This window comes from Amblyraja radiata, chromosome 32 (genome assembly GCF_010909765.2).
Source record: "Amblyraja radiata isolate CabotCenter1 chromosome 32, sAmbRad1.1.pri, whole genome shotgun sequence".
Lineage (NCBI taxonomy): Eukaryota > Metazoa > Chordata > Chondrichthyes > Rajiformes > Rajidae > Amblyraja > Amblyraja radiata.
The window spans coordinates 20,987,421-21,014,849 of NC_045987.1; the positions used below are offsets into that span (position 1 = coordinate 20,987,421).

The following is a 27,429-nucleotide window of genomic DNA, read 5'->3' on the forward strand; positions in this document are numbered from 1 at the left end:
CGATCGCCCACACACAGCACCAATTGCCAGTTAATATTTCATCATCCCAGGAGCGCAGAGACCGATGCAATATTGATGGTGCCTTCACCCCCGTCCCTCTGTGGCTGAACGACACCCGTGGTCTGTTTGCGTGGGGGACTTTCCATGCCCTCTCTATAATTACACATAAACGCTTTCTAATTTACAGGCCTTGGTGCAAATTGGTCGGGCAAGACATTTGGTTTCTTCAGTCAAAAAACTTGGCGCGTTGCTGGATATCTAAATTATCCTTAAAGGTGCCGGTGTGTAGCAGTTGGCTGACATGGGCCATGTTAATTGCTTCAGGTTTATGTCTGCTTGCAAAGGCAGTCTGTGATCGAGCAGACTGCTCTTGACTGTATGAATAAATATTTACAGCTTTAAGAAGCACGGCAGCGTGCCAGCAACTAGAGACGGGTGAATTTTAATTGTAAGTTTTTGCAATCATGTACTGCCTACCACCCGTGGGTATACTGTTCAAAGTTGCTTTTATTAATATTTATATGCCATATCCAAGTTGCTGCCGCTAGCTGTCAAGCCGAACTTCAGTGGCAGCGTTGAGGGGGAGATGGATCAAATGCGGTTGATGGCAGACTGTTCTGCTTTGAAATGGAAGAAGACAGCCTGGCGGGACTATCGGCAGCAGGGTGGGGCAATCTCATCCTGCCCCTCGTCCTCTGCAGTCCAGCGACTGGCATTGGGCGGTGAGGAAGAGCCTTCCAGGAGATGGTTTGCTGCCTGCGGTTCAGTGCGTCGCTCACTCTCAACTCCGACGTATTGTTGTTCAACGGAAACCTCGAAACCTGCAGACGCTGGAAATCTGAAATAAAAACGGAGGAGTCGCGCGCTGGAGCGGTAGAGTTGCTGCCTCACAGCATCAGGGACCCGAGTTAGATCCTGACTACGGGTGCTCGTCTGTACGGAATTTGTACGTTTTCCTCTGAACCACGTGGGTTTTCTCCGGGTGCTCTGGTTTCCTCCCACAATCCAAAGACGTACAGGTTTGCAGGTTAATTGGCTTCGGTAAAAGTTGTAAATTGTCCCTAGTATGTAGGATGGTGTTAGTGTGCGGGGATCGCTGGTCAGTGTGGACGCAGTGGGCAGAAGGGCCTGTTTCCGTGCTGTATCTGTAAACTAAACTTATTTTCAACCTCCTGTTCTGATCATTGGCTACACGTTGATCTATCACAGAGCTGATACAAACTATACATAAGTAGCAACTGTCAGGTTGCGGGCTAAATGACTGTCGTCATGGAGCCAGCAATTCATGTTGATTTATTGAAAGACGCAGCATGGAAACAGGCTCTTCGGCCCACCGAATCCACACCAACCATCGATCACCCGTTCATACGAGTTCTATGTTATCCCATTTACTCATCGACTCCCTACACACTAGGGGCAGCTTACAGAAGAGTTACAGCTACAAACCTGCACGTCTTTGGGATGTGGGAGGACAATAGACAATAGGTACAGGAGTAGGCCATTAGGCCCTTCGAGCCAGCACCGCCTTTCAATGTGATCATGGCTGTTCATCCCCAATCAGTACCCCGTTCCTGCCTTCTCCCCATATCCCCTGACTCCGCTATTTTTAAGGGCCCTATCTAGCTCTCTCTTGATAGCATCCAGAGAACCTGCCTCCACCGCCCTCTGAGGCAGAGAATTCCACAGACTCACCACTCTCTGTGAGAAAAAGTGTTTCCTCGTCTCCGTTCTAAATGGCTTACTCCTTATTCTTAAACTGTGGTCCCCTAGTTCTGGACTCCCCCAACATCGGGAACATGTTTCCTGCCTCTAGTGTGTCCATGCCCTTAACAATCTTAACAGGAGGACATTGGAGCACCTGGAGGAAACCCACGCGGTTACAGGGAGAACGTGTAAACTCCTCACAGACAGTACCCGAGGTCAGGATCAAAGCTGGTCTGTGGTGCTGTGAGGCAGCAGCTCTACCAGCTGCACCACTATTTATTTATTCTCCTCATCCTGCCCTGCGTGTAAAAGAGCTTCGCATTTTCTGTCTGACTATGATAAAGGCTCACAGAGTTTACTTTTAAAATATGATGTGTTTTGTTTTTGTGCAACGTGTTCCTGATTCATGTGTTGTACCGGATGCGGGTTGTTGATAGGACTGCTCCAATTATTATTGTCCCAATGGTTAACTGACTGAACACTACTGATTCCTGTTGTACTACAAAGCTAAAAACACAAAGTGCTGGAGGAACTCAGCGAGTCAGGCAGCATCTGTGGAGGGAATGAACAGATGACGTCTTGGGTCGGGATCTTCTTCAGCCTGTCCATTGCCTCTCCAGATGCTGCCTGGTCTGCTGAGTTAATCCAGCACTCTGTGCTTTGCTCAAGAACCCAGCAACTGCAGTTTCTTGTGCACTCAAAGGGTTAATGACTCGGGTTGATAAACAGAGCACAGTGGGATGGGATACAAAGTGATCGCTTGGACATAAACACGGGTTTGTATTTCATCCTCTGTTACTTGCCCTCTGTAGAATTAGATTATTAAGAATGAGGACCTGGGTTCGATCCTGATTACAGGTGCTTGTTTGTATGGAGTTTGTACGTTCTCCCTGTGACCTGCGTCGATTTTCTACGAGATCTTCGGTGTCCTTCCACACTCCAAAGACGTACAGGTTTGTAGGTTAATTGGCTTGGTGTAAATGCAAAATTGTCCCTAGTGTGTGTAGGGTAGTGTTAATGTGTGGGGGATCTGCTGGTCGGTGCGGACTCAGATGGCCGAAGGGCCTGTTTCTGTGCGGTAACTCTAAACTAAACTAAACCGTACAATTAATGAAATATATCTGAATCCTTGAGGCAGAGTGATCCATGCCACCTCTAGAGGACGAAGCTTTAAGGTGAGAAGGGCAAAATTTAAAGGGGATTTGATCTGTCCCATGCTGGGAAATGCAGCAATACTCTGTGATGCTCAGCAGGTCAGGCAGCATCTATGCAGGGAACAGTGAGGTTGACTCTTAACTGCTCTCTGAAATGGCCCCTGAAATCCCTGCCATTGTAGCATACTATAGATGCTGTCGTATAAATGGTTCAACAAAGACACTTCAACACGTGCATTTCGGAACAGGCAGTAAAATCTGACCTTTTCGTTAAAGCCCAAATAAAAAATATTTAAATAGAAAAACCTCTTTGGTGCCACAAATTCATAGTCGAGAGTCATTGACTGACTGTGTTTGGTTCTGGTATACCGGTATCTGTTTGTCATTAGTTGTTCATCAATAAGTGAAATAACATTGTTATGTGGTATTAAACTTGCCAGGGGTAAGCGGGACGAAAAAGGTTGGGAACCTCTGATGTCCAGGCAGATGAGATCAGTTTAACTTGGCATCATGTTCGGCACAAACACCGTGGGCCGAAGGGCCTGTCCCTGTACTGTACTGTTCTATGTTCTACGTGACCCAAAGACCTGCGGGTTTGTTGGTCAATAGGCCTCTGTAAATTGCTCCTGGTGTACAGGGAGTGGATGACAAAGTCGAATAGCAATAGTACATAGTCTGAAAAAAGGGTCCTGACCCGAAACGTCACCTGCCCATATTCTACAGAGATGTTGCCTGACCTGCTGAGTTACTTCAGCACTTTTTGTCTTTTTGTAAACCAGCATCTGCCGTTCCTTGTGTATACCAATGGTGTGAACAGGTGATCGAAGGTCAGCATGGGCTCAATGGGCTGAAAGGTCTGTTTCCATGCTATGTCTCTCAAGGGTCTATACCTGAAACGTCACCCATTCCTTCTCTCCAGAGATGCTGCCTGTCCCGCCGAGTTACTCCAGCTTTTTGTGTCTATCTTTGGTTTAAACCAGCACCTGCAGTTCCTTCCTACTCAGTTTATTTAGTAGATTCATTGGCTTCTGTAAAAATTCCCTCTCGTGTGTAGGATAGAACTAGTGTATGGGTGATCGCTGGTTGGCATGGGCTCTGTTGGCTGAAGGGCCTGTTTCCATGCTGTATCTCTAAAGTAAAGGAAAGGAAAGTAAACTAGTCTGAAGAAGGCTCTCGACCTGAAACGTCACCTATTCTTTTTCTCCAGAGATGCTGCCTGACCCCGCTGAGTTACTCCGGCGTTTTGTGTCTCCAGGAACAAAGAATTGAAGTCTCAGTTCCTGGAACTGACTCACAGCCGAGAGCAGCTTGGTCTGTTTGGTCAGAGGTCATCGGTGGCGGAAGGGCTCTGGTGAGGATGCAGTTACAATCGGCTCTTTCAGTGAGGGAGAGTCCTTTCGGACTGTGAGTGTAGAGAGCCACACATGGTGCGCTGTAAAGAGGAAACGAAAGCCAGTGTTAGGAAGGCCCTGGCGATGAGTTTGCAGGGATGTGGGCGGCGTGTTTCGCAATCACCCAAACCCTTCGCTTAAATAACTTTCCACCAATGATTTGCGAAGAAGCTATTTGCCAATTGCCCGGCTCCTGAGTGTTACAAAAAGCAGCAGGAGGAGGGGTTGGTTGTGAAGTTAGGAAACAGTTCTACCTCGTGTGGCATGCGGGGATGTGGAGCCTCACGGCCAGTGAAACTTTAACTTCCTACAACTTTGCAGCCTGAAAGAAAACAGCAGGTTGTTTAGATTGCGTCTTCGGACGGGGAAATGCAGCGTTTCACGCAGGTAAGGTGATCCGGGGGTGATTAAAGATGAATAGTAAATATCCTTGCTTAATCTCAGCACCGCTCTCTCCGAGATTGTGTTGGCACGAGGACTAAATGCAAAGGGCTATTAGAGCCGAATGCAAAAGAGTTGTGACATGAATTTCTATTATGTTTCAAGCGGATGCCTTAAAAAGAATGAACCTTCTTCTGCAGGGTCTGTGTCATGTAGATTCGGTGGGTGGGTGCGTGGGGGGGGGGGAAATTAAAAAACAAAAAGAGCTGAGAATCAATCCTTCAGAAAGAACTGCAGATGCTGGAAAAATCGAAGGTAGACAAAAATGCTGGAGAAACTCAGCGGGTGAAGCAGCATCTATGGAGCGAAGGAATAGGCAACATTTCGGGTCGAGTGGTAGAGTCGCTGCCTTGCAGTGCCAGAGACCCAGGTTCGATCCTGACTGTTGGTGCCCAGCTGTGCGGAGTTTGCACGTTCTCCCTGTGACCACATGAATGTTCTGGTTTCCTCCCACACTCCGTAGATGCGCAGGTTTGCAGGTTACAAAACGCTGGAGTGACTCAGCGGGTCAGGCAGCATCTCTGCTTTTGGTGGACAAATGTGCTGGAGAAACTCAGCCGGTGCAGCAGCATCTATGGAGCTAAGGAAATAGGCAACGTTTCGGGCCGGCCGGCCCGAAACGTTGCCTATTTCCTTCGCTCCATAGATGCTGCCCCACCCGCTGAGTTTCTCCAGCACTTTTGTCCACCTGAGATTTAATCCTTCAGATTCAGATTCAGATTCAACTTTGCTGCCTTCTCTGTTTGGCAAAGGTTTAACTGGCCGGTGTTTCCACAGGGTATCGAAGGCGGTGTCTCATGGTGTCATGGTAGGATGGAGGAACAACAGAACCACCATTCCCTTCCTCTGGAGGACCAGAACAAGTTCCTCTACACGCCGGGCTCGCCGCGTGCGCAGGAGAACCAGGTCGGTTCGGCTTCTCTACCTCGCATTCCCTCCCACGCAAACCCCATTCTTGGCAATGTCCCTGACCAATTGTCGCGCTGACTGTCACAGCCCTGAAGGACCGGGCTGGTGGTCGGGGAGAAGGGGTGGTGAGGGGGGGGGGAGGCAATGTTTAAAGAGGACGTGGTCGGCAATGGAGCACGCAGGAGAATGGGATTGAATGGCGGAGCAGACTCGATGGGCAGAATGGCCTAAATCTGCTCCTATGTTTGGTTTGTGGTCTTAGAAACATAGAAACATAGAAAATAGGTGCAGGAGGTGGTCATTCGGCCCTTCGAGCCTGCACCGCCATTCATTGTGATCATGGCTGATCAACCCTATCAATAACCCATGCCTGCCTTCTCCCCATATCGACTCCATGAGCCCCTAGAGCTCTATCTAACTCTCTCTTAAATCCATCCAGTGACTTGGCCTCCACTGCCCTCTGTGTCAGGGAATTCCATAAATTCACAACTCTCTGGGTGAAAAAGTTTTTCTCACCTCAGTCTTAAATGACCTCCCCTTTATTCTAAGAGTCTTATGGAGTATAGGGACATAGAACATTAAACGTGGCACAGTACGGAACAGGAACAGGCCCTTCGGCCCACAATGTCTGTACCGAACATCATGCCAAGATAAACTAATCTCCTCTGCTTGTACTTGAGCCATATCCCTCCACATCTATGCACCAATCTAATGCCCCTGTCCCACTTAGGCTATTTTGTAGGCGACTACAGGCGACTAGGCTTGTCACCACATGGTCAGCGGGGAGTCGCCTGTATGGTCATGAGTAGTCTCCTCAGTCGCCCAAAGAATTGTAGCGTTTTGCTGCTCGCCGCTGGATTTTGAAATGTTCAAAATTGTTAAGTGACGGTCGGCGACAGTTGTCTTGACGCCAACGAGCGTAGCTTGACTTCTCCTGACGTAGGCGCTGTCGTAGGTTGTTGCCAGGTTGACGCTGGTTGTCGCTGGCGCTGACTTTGGTGAATTCCATTGGCGACTACCTACGTCAACCGGCGACAGGTACCGGAGACTGAGTTGTCTTACCTTGTCATAGCTTGTCGCGCGCGGGTGGACTTAGGTTGTTGTAGGTGTGGTCGTAGGTGGACGTCCTAATGGGTCGCCAGTTGTCGGTAGCTTGCTGTAGCTTGACGTCGACTAGGTGGGAGGTTGTTCGGGAAAATGGTTCCTGCATCTAGCCTGTCCAATCCCTTACGAATTTTATATGTTCCTGAGGATTAATTTCCAGGAACATCTCCTACATCGTCTTTTTAGCACAGTGGCGCAGCGTTAGAGTTGCTTCCTTACAGCACCAGAGACCCCGGTTCGATCCTGACTACGGGTGCTGTCCGTACGGAGTTTATACCTTCTCCCTGTGACTGTGTGGGTTTTCTCCAGGTGCTCTGGTTTCTTCCCACAATCCAAAGACTTGTAGGTTTGTAGGCTAATTGGCTTCAGTAAAATTGTAGATTGTCCCTAGTGTGTAGGATAGTGCTAGTGTACGAGGTTACGGTCAGTTGGCGTGGACTTTGTGGCCCTGGTTCTGCGCTGTATCTCTATAGTCTAAAGCACAGCACTGGAACAGACCCTTCGGGCCACAATGTCTGTGGCGAACATGATGCCAAATTAAACCAACCTTTTCTGTTTGCATGTGATCCATATCCCTCCATTCCCTGCACATCCATGTCCGAAAGCTTCTTAATCACCACTATCACATCTCTCTCCACCACTGCCCCGGCAGCATGTTCCAGGCACCCACCTCTCTGTGTAAAAAATATACTTGCCCTGCACAGCTCCGTTAAAATTAGCCCCTCTCACTTTAAAGCTATGCCCTCTAGTATTAGGCATGTCCACTCTGGGAAAAGGTTTCTGACTGACTATCCTGTTTATGACTCTCATCATTTTATATACTTCTATCAGGTTCCCCCAACCTCTGACACTTTGGAGAAAATAATCCCAGTTTGCCCAACCCACTCCTTATAGCTAATCCCTCTAATCCAAGCATTATTACCCTCAGATTTGAGCGTCATTTGAGCGCCGTAACACGTGACCACCCGGTTGCGGGAAAATCCTTGCCACGGAGATCGGACTAAGTACGAACGATACCGCAAATGGCTTCGAAAAGAAGCAGGGCCCTCAAGAGCACTCGGCGTGCGACTGTCATACTGCTAGACAATTTTTGCGCGACTGTCGCGCATCAGTCACAATCGGCCTCTCGCGTAAATGACGCCCAAGTGGTACAGGCTCTTAAGGCAGCAACTCACGAGTCAATAGTCAATAGTCAGTTAGATTTATTCGTCACATACACAATGAAGTGCAGTGAAATGAACTTGCCAGCAGCGGTACAATAAAAAAGAACACACAATACACAATCAAACACAAGCTGCACCACTGTGCTGCCTTTTTTAAATGTGGACTTTTAGACTCAATGTATCGACGGATGAAGGCAAACATACTATACAACTTTTAAACTATTCTAACAACTTGTGTTGCCACTTTCATGGAGCTATGGACAATGGACCTCAAGATCTCGCTGTATATCAATGCTGTTTGGGGTCTTGCCATTAACTGTAAAAATTCCCCTTGCATTAGACCTCCTAAAATGCATCACCTCACTCATGCTGGTATGAATCGGTCATGTCTCCGTCCATATCCATAACTGATCTATAACCCCCTTGTATTTTTTGACGGGCTTCCTCACTGCCTGCAACTCTACCAATTTTGGTGTCGTCTGTAAACTATCTAACCAACCCATTATGCATTTATGCCCAAGTCATTTATATCCAGTAAACCCTATCTTTTACGGACCTCTTTATAGTGGATTTGGGTTATAGCGGATGGACCTAGCCAGGCTGCCAACGTCACCCCCAGCGCCGCCACCCACCGCATCCCCGACCACTCCCTGGGTAGGATCATAAGTGATAGGAGCAGAATTAGGCCATTCGGCCCATCATGTCTACTCCATCATTCAATCATGGCTGATCTATCTCTCCCTCCAAACCCCATTCTCCTGCCCTCCCCATTACCCCTGGCATACTAATCAAGAATCTGTCTATCTCTGACTTAAAAATGTCAATTGAAAGCCTCCACAGCCTTCTGTGGCAAAGAATTCCACAGATTCACCACCCTCGAACTAAAGAAATCCCTCCTCATCTACTTCCTAAATGATCGTCCTTAAATTCTGAGGCTATGACCTCTAGTCCTAGACACTTCCACTAGTGGAAACATCCTCTCCATGTCCACTCTATCCAAGCCTTTCACTATTCTGTACGTTTCAATGAGGTCCCCCTCATTCTTCTAAACTCTTTGCTGCGCTTTCTACATTGACAGCAGTGACAGTACTTGTGAAATACTTCAATGTGTAATTGCTTTAGGCTGTTGCACAATTCCTCCAGCCAATTACTTAATTATATGAGCACACAGGATTGTCCCTGGTAAAGACAGGCAGGGAGCGTATCCCTGAGTAACGCGTGTAAACCGGTTGTTTGTGCAGTTCTGCTATTTTAGAGATTTTACTTTAGTTCATTGTCACATGCACCGAGGTACCGTGAATAGCTTCTTGTTGCGTGGAGACCAGCCAGCGGAAAGACAACACATGATTACAATCGAGCCGCCCACAGGGTACAGATACATGATGAAGGGAATAATGTTTAGTGCAAGGTAAAGTCCGATGAGAGATAGTCCGAGGATCGTCAACGAGGTGGATAGTTATAGCCCTGTCCCACGGTACGAGTTCATTCCAAGAGCTCTCCCGAGTTTAAAAAAAAATCAAACTCGGAGCTCGGGGACGTCTCTTAGCGGCTCGTAACGCTAACGGCAGGTACTCGGGAAGAACTCGCTAACGGTTGGCAAGCACGGGAAGACTTGTGAAGATTTTTCAACGTGATGAAAAATGTCCACGAGAGCCCCGAGTACCGACGAGTGGCCATTACCGTAAATCTCCCAGTTCGAATCAGGGCAAACTCGGGAGAGCTCTTGGAATGAACTTGTACCGTGGGACAGGGCTATAACTTTTGTAATCTTGTCGGTGCCAGTCACATGGTGACACTTGTGTACAGACTAGGTGAGGTCTGTTGCATGGTTTTACCAGGGTTGTGAGCAAAACAAAGCATTTCACTGTACCTGGGTACATGTGACAATATAGTCTCATTGCATAGTGGCTCAGGACCGCTCTCTAGTTGCTGGTAGGATGGTTCAGTTGCTTGATTACTGCTCTGAAGAAACTGTCCCTGAATCTGGAGGTGTGTGTTTTCACACTTCTGTACCTCATGCCTGATGGGAGAGGGGAGAAGAGAGAGTGATCGGGCAGGCACCAGAGTTTAGTTTATGTTTAAGAAGGAACTGCAGATGCTGGAAAATCGAAGGTAGACAAAAATGCTGGAGAAACTCAGCGGGTGCGGCAGCATCTATGGAGTGAAGGAAATAGGCAACGTTTCGGGTCGAAAAGTTGCCTATTTCCTTCGCTCCATAGATGCCGCCTCACCCGCTGGGTTTGTCCAGCATTTTTGTCTACCTTAGTTTATTTAGTTTGTTTAGTTTATTTTTGTCTTTTTATGAGTTGATTACACTCCGAGAATGATCCTAGGGGATGATTGGGTGTAACGTATGATGAGCGTTTGACAACACTGGGCCTGTACTCGCTGGAGTTTAGAAGAATAAGGGAGGACCTCATCGAAACTTGCAGTCTAGTGAAAGGATAGAGTAGATGTGGAGAGGATGTTTCCAGTAACGGGAGAGTCTGGGACCAGAGGGTACAACCTCAGACTAAAAGGACGTACCTTAAGAACGAGGATGAGGAGGAATTTCTTTAGGCAGAGGGTGGTGAATCTGTGGAATTCATTGTACAAGTTCAATTCATGTGACAATATAGTATGATGAATCATATGAATAGTAGCTCAGGTCGGCTCTCCAGTTGTTGGTGGGATGGTTCAGTCGCCTGATTACAGCGGGGAAGAAACTATTCCAATGACCATCAACGTTTTACCATCAAACAAACTAATAGTGAACACGTTACCCAAAGAATACTGCACTGTCCCTTTGTTTTCAGTAATTGTGCATAATTTCAAAGTCTTTGATAGAATTAAAATCAACCCATCCAATTCCTCTTATTAAACAAGCATCAGTTTTGATACTTAAATGTAGGAAGCGGACACTTCAGCCAGTCAGAAGAAGGGCCTTGACCTGAAACATCACCTGTTCCCTCACTCCATAGATGCTGCCTCATCCACTGAGTTTCTCCAGCATTTTTATCTACCTTCAGTTCTGATCAGGTATCTTGACTGAGGCAACATTGGCTACAGGCGCATTCATAACAGCGACACTGCTGTTAAATGTAGGAAGCGGACACTTCAGCCAGTCTGAAGAAGGGTCCCGCCCCAAAAACGTCGCCGGTCCATCCCCTCCAGAGATGCTGTCTGACCCGCTGAGTTACTCCAGCACTTTGTGTTTTGCTCAAGATTCCAGCATCTGCAGTTCCCTCTGAGCACCATGCACTCAATTACACACTAATCCCTCCCTGACCCATATTACTCTCCTCACATTCCCCATCAACTCCCCGTAGATTCTACCACCCGCCTTAACACCAGGGACAGTTTACCCCCACCTAATATCCTTCCAATACGCTTGTCTTTGGGAAGTTGGGAGGAAGCTGGAGCACCATGAGGAAAGCCATGTGGTGACGGGTAGAATGCGAAAAACACACACGCACTCACTCTCACACTCACTCTCACACACACGCACACACACACGCACTCTCACACTCACTCTCACACCACACTCACACACACGCACTCACTCTCACACTCACTCTCACACCACACTCACACACACGCACTCACTCTCACACTCACTCTCACACCACACGCACACACACGCACTCACTCTCACACTCACTCTCACACTCACTCTCACACCACACTCACACACACGCACTCACTCTCACACTCACTCTCACACCACACTCACACACACGCACTCACTCTCACACTCACTCTCACACCACACTCACACGCACTCACTCACTCTCACACTCACTCTCACACCACACTCACACACACGCACTCACTCTCACACTGTTTTTGTACTATATCGCCTTACCGCAGCAGCCAGTAAACTGATTCCCGAGGCCAGTTATTTGGCTACTGTCTTGGCTCAGACACTTAATTTGCATAGATAGATAGATTCACAATGAGCTGGTAATTCCCTCCAGTGGAAAACATTTTAATGTTTAACCAAATGTATATTTGTGCGCCTTATTTCAAAAATACAGTGTGTAAAACAATAAAGAACAAAAAAAATGGTGAAGTGTAGATGGAGTCAATGGAATGGAGGTTGGTTTGCGTGATGGTCTGTGCTATGTCCACAATTCTCTGCAATTTTCTGCGGCATTGGTATGGAGCTATTCCCAAATCATGCTGTGATGCATCTTGTTAAATGCTTTCTGCGGCGCATCTGTAGAAGTTGGTGAGAGTTGTTGGGGAATGGAGTTATTGCTTGTGAAGTTTTACAAGTAAAAGCTTCATTGTTCCGTTTTTCATCCGATGCATGTGCCAAATGAACACTCTTGTCTCTTGAATGTAAGTGTGGAGTTTGCACGTTCTCCCTGTGACCAGGTGGGGTTTCCTCAGGGAGCTCTGGTATCCCCCCACAACCCAGAGACGTGTGGGTTGATGGGTTAATCGGCCGTTGCAAATCGTCCTTCATGCGGGGGTGAGTGGGAGAATCTGTGGAAGGGGAAATTTAAAAAGAATCGGATGAGCAGGGGATAAAAGTAGCTTGGTGCTTGCTGGTCAGTGCGGACTTGATGGAGTAACAGGAGCTGTTTCAAAGCTGTACGACTGTTGTAATTTAAAACAGGTGAACACAGTGAAATTGTGGTGTCACCTGTAATGTGGAGGCATTGAAGATGATCCTTTTGACAGAGAAGGACTTCTATTGACCGGGGTGCCAAATAAGAGGGCAGCACAGTGGCGCAGCGGTAGAGCTGCTGCCTTACAGCGCTATACACCCGAGTTCGATCCTGACTATGGCCGCTGTCTGTACGGAGTTTGTACCCTGTGACCACCTGGGTTTTATCCGGATGCTCCGGTTCCCTCCCACATCCTAAAGATGTGCAGGCTAATCGTCTTCCGTAAATTGTCCCAAGTGTGCAGGTTAGAGCTAGCGTACAGGGGCGATCACTGGTCGGCACGGACTCAGTGGGCCACAGGGCCTGTTGCAATCCACGCTGCAAGTCCAAAGTTAAATTAAAGTGAAATTAGGAAGTGGCCTTTCATGTGGAAGGATTTGAAGGTAATACTTATTACAGAGATAGGAAGAGCTCTTGGTCACAGTGAACTTACCCTCTCGCCCATGTCCATTCACACCCATTCACTTGCCTCTCTAGCTCTGACCACGGGACAAACTGCGCAAAGCAGAAGTGTGGGAGCTCAGGACAGCGAAGGTTAGATTAAAGTACAGTAGATACATGCGGTAACTTGACTCTGCTTTCCAGTTTAGGGTTTGCCATTCAGCAAGGAATCTGTCAGGACCGATTTGCTAATGAGATTTTGGAAATCTTGCTTGACAATAGCTTGGCAGCGATGTTAAGACCAATTGCTTATGCTCGAATGAAATATTGGCGTGGCTAATGCTTTAAATTACGACTTAAGCGGAGGAGTTTGTCGTTGGATATAATTGATGTCGGAGTGTTGACCAAGAGTTAAGAGAGTCAGAGACTTTTATTCACATATGTAAACAATGGAACAACGATATTCTTACTTGCTGCAGCTTAAGTTAGATATACAGTGCCCTCCATAATGTTTGGGACAAAGACCCATCATTTATTTATTTGCCTCTGTACTCCACAATTTGAGATTTGTAATAGAACAAATCGCATGTGGTTAAAATGCACATTGTCAGATTTTAATAAAGGCCATTTTTAAACATTTTGGTTTCATCATGTAGAAATTACAGCAGTGTTTATACATAGTCCCCCCATTTCAGGGCACCGTAATGTTTGGGACACAGCGATGTCATGAGAATGAAAATAGTCATGTTTAGTATTTTGTTGCATATCATTTGCATGCACTGACTGCTTGAAGTCTGCGATTCATGGACATCACCAGTTGCTGGGTGTCTTCTCTGGTGAGATGCTCTGCCAGGCCTGTATTGTAGCCATCTTTACCTTCTGATGTTTTGGGGGCAAGCCCCCTTCAGTTTTCTCTTCAGCATATAAAAGGCATGCTCAATTGGGTTCAGATTGGGTGATTGGCTTGACCACTCAAGAATTTACCATTTTTTAGCTTTGAAAAACTCCTTTGTTGCTTTAGCAGTATGTTTGGGATCATTGTCTTGCTGTAGAATGAACCGCCAGCCATTGAGTTTTGAGGCATTTGTTTGAACTTGAGCAGATAGGATGTGTTTATACACTTCAGAATTCATTATGCTACTACCATCAGCAGTTGTATCATCAATGAAGATAAGTGAGCCAGTACCTTCAGCAGCCAGGCCATAACACCCCCCACCACTGTGTTTCACAGATGAGGTGGTATGCTTTGGATCTTGGGCAATTCCTTCTCTCCTCCATACTTTGCTCTTGCCATCACTCTGATATAAGTGAATCTTTGAGTCATCTGTCCACAAGACCTTTTTCCAGAACTGTGGTTGCTCTTTTAAGTACTTCTTGGCAAACTGTAACCTGGCCATCCTAGTGGTTTGCACCTTGCAGTGTAGCCTCTGTGTTTCTGTTCATGAAGTCTTCTGCGGACAGTGGTCATTGACAAATCCACACCTGAAGAGTGTTTCTGATCTGTCGGACAGGTGTTTGGGGATTTTTCTTTATTATAGAGAGAATTCTTCTGTCATCAACTGTGGAACTCTTCCTTGGCCTGCCAGTCCCTTTGCGATTAGTAAGCTCACCAGTGCTCCCTTTCTTCTTAATGATGTTCCAAACAGTTGATTTTGGTAAGCCTAAGGTTTGGCTGATGTCTCTAACAGTTTTATTCTTGTTTCTCAGTCTCATAATGGCTTCTTTGACTTTCATTGGCACAACATTGGTCCTTATGTTGATAAACAGCAATAAAAGTTTCCAAAGGCGATGGAAAGACTGAAGGAAAGACTAGGTGCTGAGAGCTCTCTTATACCTGCATTAAGGAGGCAATTTAACACACCTGAGCAATTACAAAGACCCGTGAAGCCATGTGTCCCAAATATTATGGTGCCCTGAAATGGGGGTGGGGGGTGGGGGGTGGGGGGGGGGGGATTATGTATAAACACAGCTGTGATATCTACTTGGTGAAACCAAAATGTATAAAAATGGCCTTTAATAAAATCTGACGTGCACTTTAACCACATGTGATTTTTTTCTATTACAAATTGTGGAGTACAGAGGCAAATAAATAAATGATGGGTCTTTGTCCCAAACATTATGGTGGGCACTATAGCTCTTCGGGCTAACGGAATCAAGTGATCTGGGGAGAAAGCAGGAACGGGGTATTGATTTTTTATGATCAGCCATGGTCATATTGAATGGCTCGAAGGACCGAATGTCCTATTTCTGCACCTATTTTCTATGTTTCTAAAGAGAGGCCATAGAAGTTCACGGTTGCTGAGGTTAGTGTTGTGTGGTGCTCAAGAGCCTGATGGTTGCTGCAAAGCACTTCTTGAACCTGGTGGTCACAGTTTTCAGGCTCCTGTCCCTTCTTCCCAATGGTAGGAGTGAAATGGGAGCATGGCCAGGGTGATGTGGCTCTTTAATAATACTGGCTGCCTTTTGGAAGCAACTCCTGTAGATCCATTCGTTGATGGGGAGGTCAGTACTGGTGGTGTGCCCAGGTGGGAGTTCAGTGAGTCTCTCTCTCTCTCCTCCTACTCTGTGATTCCTGCTGCTCTCTTGCCCTCCGACTCATGTCACCATTACTGAGAATAACCTTAGCACAGTATCTCATGTCGGTGGCTGTTTAGAAGGAGCCGCGATTAGTGGTTGCGGCAGGTACAATAACAACATTTTAAAAGACATTTGGACAGGTAAACGAATAGGAAAGTTTCGTGGAATATTGGCCAAACATGGATTAATGGTCTGAGTTGGTTCTGGACCCAAAACGTCACCTATTCTGCTGTTGCTCCAGTATTTTATGTCTGTTGCATGGATAAATGGGTTTTTAGTTTAGTTTAGAGATACAGTGGGGAAACAGGCCCTTCGGCCCACCGACTCCGCACTGACCAGTGATCCCAGCATATTAACGCAATCCTACACACACACACACTAGGGACAATTTACATTTATTCCAAGCCAATTAACCTACAAACCTATACGTCTTTGGAGTGTGGGAGGAAACTGAAGATCCCGGTGAAAATCCGTGTAGTTCACGGGGAGAACATACAAATTCCGTACAGACAAGCACTCGTAGTCAGGATTGAACCCGGGTCTCTGGCGCTGTAAGGCAGCAACTCTACCGCTGCACCACCATGCCGCCCGCCTCGGTTGTGCCAGAAGCAGCAGCTTGGCCAGCGTGGGCAAGTTGGGCGGAATATCCCATTTCCTCCTCACATTGCTCTATGACTACAGATGTATCAGATTATTTGAGCATTTGCTGTGGTTAGATTTAAACTCGTGTCTCTGAATCACTAGTTCAGAGCCTTCCTACTTGTCCAGTAACTTAAAACCATGTACATTTTTGCAAACAAATGAAGTTTTGAAATTCTAGGTCACAGCAATAACCGTTGTCCAATCCTTTATTGAATGTAAAACTTTATGCTTTATCAGCATTATCAAAGACAATCTGGCGTTGATCTACCAGCACTGTGAGACTAGCGTCACTGTTACTGGATCCACTGTTGGGCCCAACCTCTGACTACGTTGACTCTAATTACATTTCACAATCTAATGTATAATGAATTCGGAAAGTAGATCATGAACATGTTCAATTATAGCCTGTCTCAAGTGCTGGTGCAATGATCACACGATTCAGTCAGCAACACTAAATCCAGATGCCAGTGTTTTAAGGATGTATGTTTTCGCCTAGATAGAGTAGAGAGTCAGAACCTTCTTCCCCAAGGTGGAAATGACAAAGATTAGAGGGCGTGGCTTTAAAGTAAGAGGGGCAACGTTTCAAGGAGATTAGTGAAAAACCCATTCTGAAAACAAGTCCATGGTGGAGCAAGGAGATTTACAGATGGGTGCCTGGAACGCACTGGCAGGGGTGGTGGTGGAGGCAGTTACCATAGTGGTGTTTTCGGCTTTTAGATAGGCACATGGATATACAGGGAACGGAGGGATAGGGATCATGTGCAGGCAGATGAGGTTAGTTTAACCTGGCATCATATTTGGTGCAGACGTCCTGGGCTGAAGAGCCTGTTAAGTGCGGCACTGTTCTGCGTTCTATGTTCTGTCCTCATTTCATGGCGGTTTTGACGTATTTTATGCCAAACCCCAGTCACAGGTTAGGTCAATAATTTCCCGAAAGCTCAGAATTTCTCTGCAAATGAGTTAAGGCCCTGTCCCACTTTCCCGAGCTACTCACGAACTCTCCCGAGTTTTCCCCTTGATTCGAACTCGGGGAATGTCGGGTAATGTCGTTAGCGAGCTCGTAGGAGCCCGATGGAGTCCGTAGATGTTTAGTAGCGGCTCGTAATGCCAGCCGTAGGTACTCGGGGCATCAGGTAATTCGGGACTTTTTTACAACATGTTGGAAAATGTCCACGAGTTAAAAAAATAGCCCCGAGTACCTACGAATGGCTATTACCGTAATTCTCCAAGTTCGAATCAAGGGGAAAACTCGGGAGAGTTCGTGAGTAACTCGGGGAAAGTGGGACAGGGCCCTTACAGATTAGAGTTTAACGTGAGTTTGTGAGGGATTTTGTAGTTAGGAGGCAGCCTGAGAGAATGCACAGCAGATGACTCAATCTGAAGAAGGGTCTCGAATCGAAGCGTCACCCATTCCTTCTATCCAGAGATGCTGCCTGTCCCATTGAGTTACTCCAGCATTTTGTGTCTATTAGTGGGGAGATGTAACTGTGCTGGAGAGAGGACTTTAAAAAGTTGCTAGAACTGGAAATTTGTACATTTGGGAAGAGATTGGGTGTCTGGCAGTAAGTATTTTGTTCAGTGTAGAAAAGGCTGAGGGGAGACGCAATTGGCAAATAAAATGATGTAGGGTGTACATAGAATACACAGAAGGTTGTGGATAATGTGCTGTTCAGGATCAGCAACTTTCCTACAACCATCAAGTTCTTGAACTGACCTGCATAACCGTAATCCTACCTCAGAACAGGACAAATCTCCTTGCCCCACCATGGACTTGTTTCCAGAATGGGTTTTGCACTAATCTGTTTTTTTTGTGGCAATATTCCTTCTTGTCGCTGCTTTGTAGAATTTATGTGCAATTTATGCATCGAATATCGATGAAGACAGCGCAGGAACAGGCCCTTCGGCCCACAATGTCTGTGCCAAACACGATGCCAACACACACTGATCTCCTCAACCTGCACGTGATCCATATCACTGATAGTGGTGTTTAAGAGGCTTTTAGATAGGCACATGGATATACAGGGAATGGGGAGGCATGGAACATGTCGGGGTGGCACAGTGGTAGAGTTGCTACCTTTACAGTGACGTGAGTTCGATCATAACTACAGGTGCTGTCTGTATGGACTTTGTACGTTCTCCCCGTGACCACGTGGGTTTTCTCCGGGTGCTCCAACATTCCAAAGATGTACAGGTTTGGAGGTTCATTGGCTTGGGTGAAGGTTATAACTTGTCCCTAGTGTGTAGTATAATGCTAGTGTGCGGGGATCGCTGGTCGGCGCGTTCCCAGTGGGCCGAAGGGCCTGTTTGCGCCCTTTATCCCTAAACTAAACTAAACGTGGGTTTCTTTGTTCGATGTCTGCATCCAACTGCGGTCCCACCAACGCCACAAATCTCAGGGAAAGGCAATGAACCACTGCCACGGATCTTATAAAGAAAGTAGCAACGAGTTCTGGTTTGGATGTGCTGTTGTACCCGTCTGGCCCAGACTGTGGAATCCTTGATGCCGTTTGATATCTGCCGCTGCAGACACCGCACCTTCAGGCAACATAACCCGTGCTCACAAACTGTTACGTTCTTAACGCTTCTACATTCTACTGCCAATAATTTTTTTAAAGATATTTGATCTTATAGAGGTGTATAAAATCATGAGAGGAATATAGAAACATAGAAACATAGAAATTAGGTGCAGGAGTAGGCCATTCGGCCCTTCGAGCCTGCACCGCCATTCAATATGATCATGGCTGATCATCCAACTCAGTATCCCGTACCTGCCTTCTCTCCATACCCTCTGATCCCCTTAGCCACAAGGGCCACATCTAACTCCCTCTTAAATATAGCCAATGAACTGGCCTCGACTGCCCTCTGTGGCAGAGAGTTCCAGAGATTCACCACTCTCTGTGTGAAAAAAGTTCTTCTCATCTCGGTTTTAAAGGATTTCCCCATTATCCTTAAGCTGTGACCCCTTGTCCTGGACTTCCCCAACATCGGGAGCAATCTTCCTGCATCTAGCCTGTCCAACCCCTTAAGAATTTTGTAAGAATATATCGCTTAGATGCACAGAGTCTCTTGCCCCAGAGTCGGGGAATCGAGGACCAGAGGACATAGGTTCAAGGAGAAGGGGAAAAGATTTAAATAGGAATCTGAGGGGTAACTTTTTCACACAAAGGTGGGTGTATGTGGGTGTATGAAACAAGCTGCCAGAGGAGGTAGTTGAGGCTGGGACTATCCCAACATTTAAGAAACAATGAGACAGGTACATCGTTAGGACAGGTTTGGAGGGATATGGACCAAATGCGGGCAGGTGGGACTAGTGTAGCTGGGACATGTTGGCTTGTGTGGGCAAGTTGGGCCGAAGGGACACCGTATCACTCTATGACTCCGGTTTTGCAATCTGTTAATCCTCACACATATACAAACAACAAGCAATGGTTTAGACTAAAAAAGTCATTCTGTCTACGATGCCGTCATTAGACTGGAATGAGAAACAGACTTATCAGTAGTGGAGACACAGACACATAACACTCGCTTCCCTTCACAGAGATCTTAGAGTTTACCAGTCTCTGCTTGTGAGTAACATCTGTTCATTAAATTGATGGATGTGCCCAATTGGACTTGACCCTAGTAACTGCGGTAATCTTGCCCAGCGGAAACAAGCCTGTTATCTAGCGCTGGCTCTAATGTTCACTCTTACACTGCTCGAGGAGATAATGAGCTGTTTAATCGGCAAGAGTTTGAAGCAAGCTGTAAAAAGGCTGACAAAAATAACAGACACGGTGTTGGAGTAACTCAGTGGATTGGGCAGCATTGCTGGAGAACATGAATGGGTGATGTTTCGGGTCAGGACCCTTCTACAGTCTCAAAGGGCTGCAGAGACTTGACCAACGCAATTTTCACAATTGAAATCAGTGATAGAGCATAATTAGGCCATTCCGCCCATCAAGTCTACTCCGCCATTTAATCATGGCTGATCTATCTCTCCCTCCTCACCCCTTTCTCCTGCCTTCTCCCCAAAACCTCTGTCACCTGAATGAACAGATTCATGTTGGGGACAAGATAGCAAATACTGGGGGAATCTTGAGTAAAAAAAAAAACCCCAAAGTGCCAGAGGAACTCAATGTGTCAGGCAACATCTGCGGAGAGAATAGACACATAGAATCACACGGCATGGAAACAGGCCCTTCGGCCCAACTCATCCATGCTGACCAAAATGCCCCATCCAAGCTAGTCCCATTGGTATGCATTTGGCCCAAACCCTTCTCAAACTTTCCTATCCATGCATCTATCCAAATGTCTTAAATTGTTTGCTTTAAACTTATGCTTAAATAAATTGTATGACTGACCTGGCCAGTGAAATTTCACAACACCAATTGGTGTAGGTGACAATAAATGAACCTTATGAACCTTATAAACTAAACTAAACATATCCATGTGCCTAACCAAAAGTGTCTTAAATGTCACCCTCGTATATGCTTCCACCACCACCCCAGGCTCTCACCACCCTCTATGTGTAAAACAAAAAAACATGCCCACACACCTCCTTTAAACGTTTCCTCCCTCACCTTAAAGTTATCACCTCAAGCATTTGATATTCCCACCCTGGGAAAAAGGTTCTGACTGTCCATATTTGTTGATGTTTGTGCTACATGCGGAGTCTTCATCCACATGTTATTGTCACAGGGTCATACAAAACAAACAGGCCTTTCAGCCCATCACCTCTATGCTGACCATCTGTACTAATCCTGTGGAATAGTGTGCAGACGTTACAGTCTACAACAAAGGGTGCAGAAGAGGTTTACTGTGAAGCGGCTTGGATTAGAGGCTATTGGCTATAAGGAGGGGTTGGGCAGACTTGAATTGTTCTCTGGAACGTTGGTGGCTGAGGGGAAACCTGATAGCAGTTTGTCAAATTATGCGGTAGGAGTGGCGGAGGAGGCAGATACGATGATGGCATCTCAGAGGCTTTTGGATAGGAACATGGATATCCACCAAGATGCAGGACATAACGCCACAGGAGATCCTTCTTCCCTGCGGCTATCAAACTGTACAACTCCTCCCCCTTCTGTCGTGGGGTAGACTGACACTGACTCCCCCCCCCCCCAAATTTTTGCACATCCCCAATCCTTTCCACTCGTCACTTTAATTTTATGTTTTGTGTATTTTGTGTCTTATGACTGTTGGCAGATGACATTCCCTCCTGGGATGAATAAAGTCCTATCGTATCGTATATGCAGGAAATGGAGGGATATGGATCACGTGCAGGCTGAGGAGATTAGTTTAATTTGGATCCATGTTTGGCCAAATGATCTGTCCCTGTGCTGTACTGTTGAAAAGTCCCAGCTTTATAAGGGTTGTTGCACAAGTGAACGCAAAAGATATATTTTAATATTAAAACAGAAAATACTGGAAACACTTAGCAGATCGGGCAGCATCTGTGGACAGAGAGGTAAGTGGAAAGAACTAGGCTGACAAAGAGTCTTCGATGTGAACATTGTTTAAGAAGGAACTGCTGATGCTGGAAAATCGAAGGTAGACAAAAGGGCTGGAGAAACTCAGCGGGTGCGGCAGCATCTACGGAGTGAAGGAAATAGGCACCCTGAAGAAGGGTTTCGGCCCAAAACGTTGCCTATTTCCTTCGCTCCGTTCGATGTGAACATTACCTGTTTCTCTCTCTACAAGTGCTGCCTGACTTGCTGTGTTTTTCCAGCACTTTCTACTATTATTATTTCTGTTTGCAAACGTCTGCAGTCATTTATGATTTTCATATATTTAAAGATGATCCTGTAGTCAATAATTTATCCAAGCCCCCCCCCCCCCCCCCCCCCTACATACATTCTGTCAGCCTCTCAGTCTCTGTAGCCTCGTTCAGCCTTGTATGTCTCTGAGGTCTCTGCACACCTCTGCTGCCTGCCCTCCACGCTCTGGACCTCCCTCTCTACATCCACCCTTGTGACCCACGTCTCCGGCCATCCTTCTACCCATCTGCCCACCCAACCCTGTAGGTGGGCCGCAGGGTGACACAGCGGTGGAGTTGCTGCCTCACATCGCCAGAGACCCTGGGGTTTGATCCTGACCGCGGGTGATGCCTGCACGGAGTTTGCCCTTTCTCCCCGTTACTGCGTGCGTTTACTCCGGGTGCTCCGGTTTCCTCCCACACTCCAAGGGAGAGCAAGGGAGGATTTGTAGGATAATTCGCTTTTGCAAATTGTCTCTCGTGGCTGGGACAGAACTAGTGTATGGGTGATTGTTGGTCGGTGTGGACTCGGTGGGCCGAAGGGGCCTGTTTCCACGCTGCATCTCTAAACTAAAGTGGCTCAACATTGCATTCCGTTTAACAGTGTTAGAGGCGCCACACAAATGCATGCTGGAGCTTTTGACTGTGTTATTCTTGAGCGATTCACGACAGTATTTTTTTAATCTCCCTGCCTGTTTGTAGAACCTTTTCCTCCCGCGCTAATTCTCTTTATCTGACTGGTGGACTTAGTTTCCTTTCCGTGCCGTCAATTATCGGGCTGGGATTCCTTGCACAGTTTACACCGGGTTCAAGCAAACAGGTTAATAATGGCCACATTAAACAGCGCAGACAGGAACTTACGCAAACACATTAACTGCTCTTTACAGCGCCTTGAGAAAATTAAACCCACATGTCTGCAATTCTTCCTCTCGTACGGCAGCCGCTGCTCACTCGCACATCCCAGAAAAAATGCATGTGCGTTTGTTTGCTCTGCCTCATTGCAGTTTTGTTTCCTAATTAAGCTTCATTAATGCCACTTGTTCTCTTCTCTGTACAAGGACCGCACGTTGAACGGAAGAGCAGGTTTATTTCCAACACTTAACAGATTGCCATAGAAGTGATACAGATTAAAAGTGGAGTGAACACTGCAGAAGTTTAGTTTAGTTTAGTGATACAGCATGGAAACACTTTGGCCCACCGAGACCACGTTGACCAACGATCGCCCGTTCATGGGACGTATCACAGCATGGTTTGGGGACCTGTGGTCTACCCTCTGAGTGAAAAAGTTGCCCCTGAGGTCCCTCTTAAATCTCTCCCACTCACCTAAAGCCTGTGCCTTCTAGCTTTAGAATCCTCTGGCCTGGGAAAAAGACTAAGTGTTCACTTTATCCATGTCCCTCATGATCTTGTAGACCTCAATAAGGTCACACTACAAAGCCTAGCCACCTCCTCCTGTAACGCAGCCCCAGACACCCAGGTATCATCCTGGTGAATCTCTTCCACGTGCTTTCCAGCCTAATGGCATCCTTCATTTAGCTGGGACCCCGAACTGTACACAGTACTCCAATGATCTGGTTTTCCCCAACATCCTAAAGATGGTTTAGGCTTAGGTATCGTGTGTACTGAGGTACAGTGAAAAGCATAGTTTTGCATGCCATCCAAACAGATCAGTTATGCCATGCATAAATACAATCAAATCAAACACTAGTACAATACATAGAGCAAAAGGAAAGATAGAGTGCAGAATATAGTTCTCAGCATTGTAATGCATCAGTTCCATAGACAAAGGCCAATGTCTGCAATGGGGTAGAGGTGAATCAGATAACCCTAGCTTGTGGAAGGACCGTTCAGAAGCCTGATAACACTTGGGAAGAAGCTGTACCTGAGTCTGGTGGTGCGAGCTTTCAAGCTTCTGTACCTTCCACCAGACAGGAGCAGGGAGAAGAATGAATATCTGAGGTGGGACAAGTCTTTGATTATGTTGTCTGCTTTTCTGAGGCAGCGTGAAGTCAATGGTGGGGATTTTGGTCTGTGGGATGGGCGGACTGGGCTACATCGATAGCTCTCTGCAATATCTTGCAGTCTTGGGTAGTGTTGTTCCTGAACCAACGTGTGATGTAACCCAACGGAACGTTTTCCATTGTGCATCTGTAGTTTGTAAGAGTCCGAGATATATGCCGAATATCCTTAGTCTCCTCGGGAAGCAGAAGTGTTGGTGCTCCAAGGAACTTGAAGCTCTCAACCATTTCCACTTCCATACCACTGATGCTGATTGGGGCATGTTTAGTTTAGAGATACAGCACAGCAACAGGCCCTTCGGCCCACCGAGTCTGCGCCATCCAGCAATCCCCCTTCACTAGCACTACCCTACACACTAGGGGCAATTTACAATTGTTACTGAAGCCAATTAACCAACAAACCTGTAGGCCTGGAATGGCGGAGTAGACTTGATGGGCCGAATGGCCTAATAATGACCTTATGACTTATGACTCTTCTTCAGACTCAGGGGAAAGGGAAATGAGAGATATAGTCGGTGATATAGAGAGATATTGAACAAATGAATGAAAGATATGCAAAAAAGTGACAATGATAAAGGGAACAGGCCACTGTTAGCTGTATTCTCGGTGAGATCGGGTTTGCTATGTTGCATTCATCAGGCTTGGTCACATTCCACTTGCTGTTCAGTGTGTAAACATCACTGAAGGAATGGGCCCCTTGTAGCGGAGCTGGAAGGGGATGAAAGGAAGTGTGAGCAAGGAATGCAAGTGCATTGTAGGACAGCACACACAGGCTTAGGCTGCTTCCTGCCTATGGTCTAGTCTAGTTTAGTTTAGAGATACAGCAAGGAAACAGGCCCTTGGCCCACCGAGTCAGTGACTCCAAAGGGCATTTCTACGATACATCTGTAGAAATTGGTAAGAGTTGTTGGAGACTAGCCGAAGTTTCTTTGCCTTTGGAGGAACACGAGGCATTGGTGTGCTTTCAAACGGTCTAGGAGTAGAATTAGTCTATTCGGCCCATCAGGTCTACTCTGCCATTCGATCGTGGCTGATCTATCTTTCCCTCTCAACCCCATTCACCTGCCTTCCCCCCCATAACCCCTGACACCTGTACTAATCAATTTTCTTGACCATACTGTCAATGTTGGTGGAGAAGAAAAATTCTTGGTGATATTTATAACTAGGAACTTGAGGTTCTCGACCATCTCCACTTAAGATGGTTCATGGATACAGACTGGGGCAGGTACTAACTTCTTGAAGTTGATGACACAACTCCTTCATGTTGCTGACATTGAGGGAGAGGTTGTTGTCCTGACACCATGTAACTAAGCTCAATCTCCGTCCTTTCATCCCGCTCCTCATTGTTTGAGCTTGGACCCACCATAGTGGAGCAATTTGTAAAGTTGTAAATGCAGTCGGAGCGGGGTTTGGGCGCATGGCTGTGAGTGCACAGTGAGGCCACTGGTGTTGAGAATTACCATGGAGGTTTCGTCGCCTACCATCAGTGATAGTGGCCTAAAGGGCCAGGAAGTCAAGGATCCAGTTGCAGAGGGAATGCTCAATCCTACATCCAAGACTTTAAAGTTGGTCAAAGGGCCTGTTGGCATGACATCCAGCTCTGGAGCAACTCAGCTGACCCGATGACAAAAAAAAGCTCATCAACACCTTACCTTCCACAGAAAATTGAGGAGATTCTATGTGTCGCCAAATATTTAATGGAACTTCCACAGTGCGGTAGATAGGTTTGCCAACTTTCTCACTCCCAAATAAGAGACAAAAGGTCAAAATAAGGGACAAATTCCTGACGGCAATTCGTTGACTGACTTGGCCGTGGCTGGGTGGATGTTGAGTTGGCCCGGGTGCTGGACTGTGCACACGACATGAACCGATGATGGCCATGAGAAGTAGGGGTGGGGGTGTCGGCGGTAAGTGAAGGTCTGAAGGTCGGACTGCTGGCCGGGCTGCCGGCCCGACGGGGCCCACGGGCGAGGCGCTGCTGCTGCACTCCATGGGCTGCACTACGTTGGGACGGGTGCACTCCAACCCCGACAGTCCCCTCGACCCGAGTAGTAGCAGTCAAATGCGGGACAAGGGCGGTCTCGTAAGGGACAAACCAACTTAGCCCAATATACGGGATGTCCCGGCTAATACGGGACAGTTGGCGACCCTAACTGTAGAGAGCATACTGACTGGTTACATCATGGCCTGGGTCAATAGCTCAAACAACGAGGATGAAGGAAGCTACAGAGAGTGGGTAGGCATTGCCAGGTCCATCACGGGTACTGACCTCCCCACCATCAAAGAGATTTACTGGCAGCACTGCCTCAGAAAGGCAGGCAACATCATCAAAGACCCTCATCCCACCACTACCATCAGGAAGAAGGTACATGAGCCTGAGAACAGTGAACACCATTTTAAGGACAGTGTAGGAAGGAACTGCAGATGCTGGTTTAAACCGAAGACAGACACAAAAAGCCGGAGTAACTCAGCCGGTCAGACAGCATCTCTGGAGAAAAGGAATAGGTGACTTTTCGGGTCGCAGTTGCTGACCCTTCTTCTGAAGAAGGGTCTCGACCCGAAACGTCACCTAATGCTTTTCTCCGGAGATGCTGCTTAACCCGCTGAGTTACTCCAGCTTTTTGTGTCTGTCTTAAGGGCCTGTCCCACTTGGCGACATTTTCGGCGACAGCCTGAAAAGAGGTTGTCGCGGCGTGGTCGGGGCGTGGCGCGGTGTGACGCATGTAGTGACGCGCGGTGTCTCCCTGTCGCCCCTGGATTTTGGAATGTTCAAAATCGTCAGGCGACACCTGGGTGTCTTATCATGTCGTGCGCCCGGTCACACGCTGACGTACGCTGTCCTGCGGGTGACGCCCGGTGACGCGGGTATATAATGTGCGAACTTATCCATTAAAAAGTTGTTGGTCCTTAGATTTATTGTAGGTAAGTTTATTTCCAATGTGACTATTATACTTCGGTGTAACCTTCTTGTGTTGTGAAGGCGGGTGATGCGGAGTGTCGTACAACGTGACGGTTTTTAGGGCGCGAGTCACTGACGTTCGCAGTCGCCAAAAAAATCGCAAAGTGGGACAGGCCCTTTAGGTTGAAGAACAGCTTCTTCCCATCCACCAGCAGGCTCCTAACCCCGCACAACACTAACCTCAGCAACAGCGATCATCTATAGACTTTGTCTTTGGTTGCACTGCAAACTTCAGTTTAACTATTTTAGTTGCCTAGTGTTGCTGATTATTAGATTGTATTATTGATTATGGCATATCTGTTTGTGTGTTATGGTGTTAATGGGCCTGAAACTATAGTGACGTTTAGGAGTCTTTGAGACGGGCACGCAGACATGCAGGGAACGGAGGGATATAGATCACGTGCAGACAGCGGAGTTTAGTTTATCTTGCTTTCGTATTTGAGACGGGCACAGACATTGTGGGCCGTAGGGCCTGTTCCTGCGCTGTACACGTGTATGCCAAAGATAGACACAAAGTGCTGGAGCAATGCAGCGGGTCAGGCAGCATCTCCGGAGAAAAATAACAGGTGACGTTTTGGGTTGGGTTGGGTCAGACCCAAA

At 47.0% G+C, this 27,429-nt stretch overlaps 1 protein-coding gene across 3 annotated transcripts in view; it reads left to right on the forward strand.

Moving 5' to 3' along the window:
* The window catches only part of nek6 (NIMA related kinase 6), a 114,240-nt gene that overhangs the window by 28,131 nt on the left and 58,680 nt on the right, over window positions 1–27,429 (forward strand). For 2 of the 3 annotated variants that reach the window (XM_033048750.1, XM_033048751.1), the window contains exon 2: window positions 5,468–5,596. In XM_033048750.1, the coding sequence (XP_032904641.1) occupies window positions 5,504–5,596 (93 nt within the window). In that variant the 5' untranslated portion in view covers window positions 5,468–5,503. Of the gene's footprint in view, window positions 1–4,269; window positions 4,637–5,467; window positions 5,597–27,429 lie in introns of those variants that run through there. The other variant, XM_033048749.1, reaches the window with a different exon arrangement.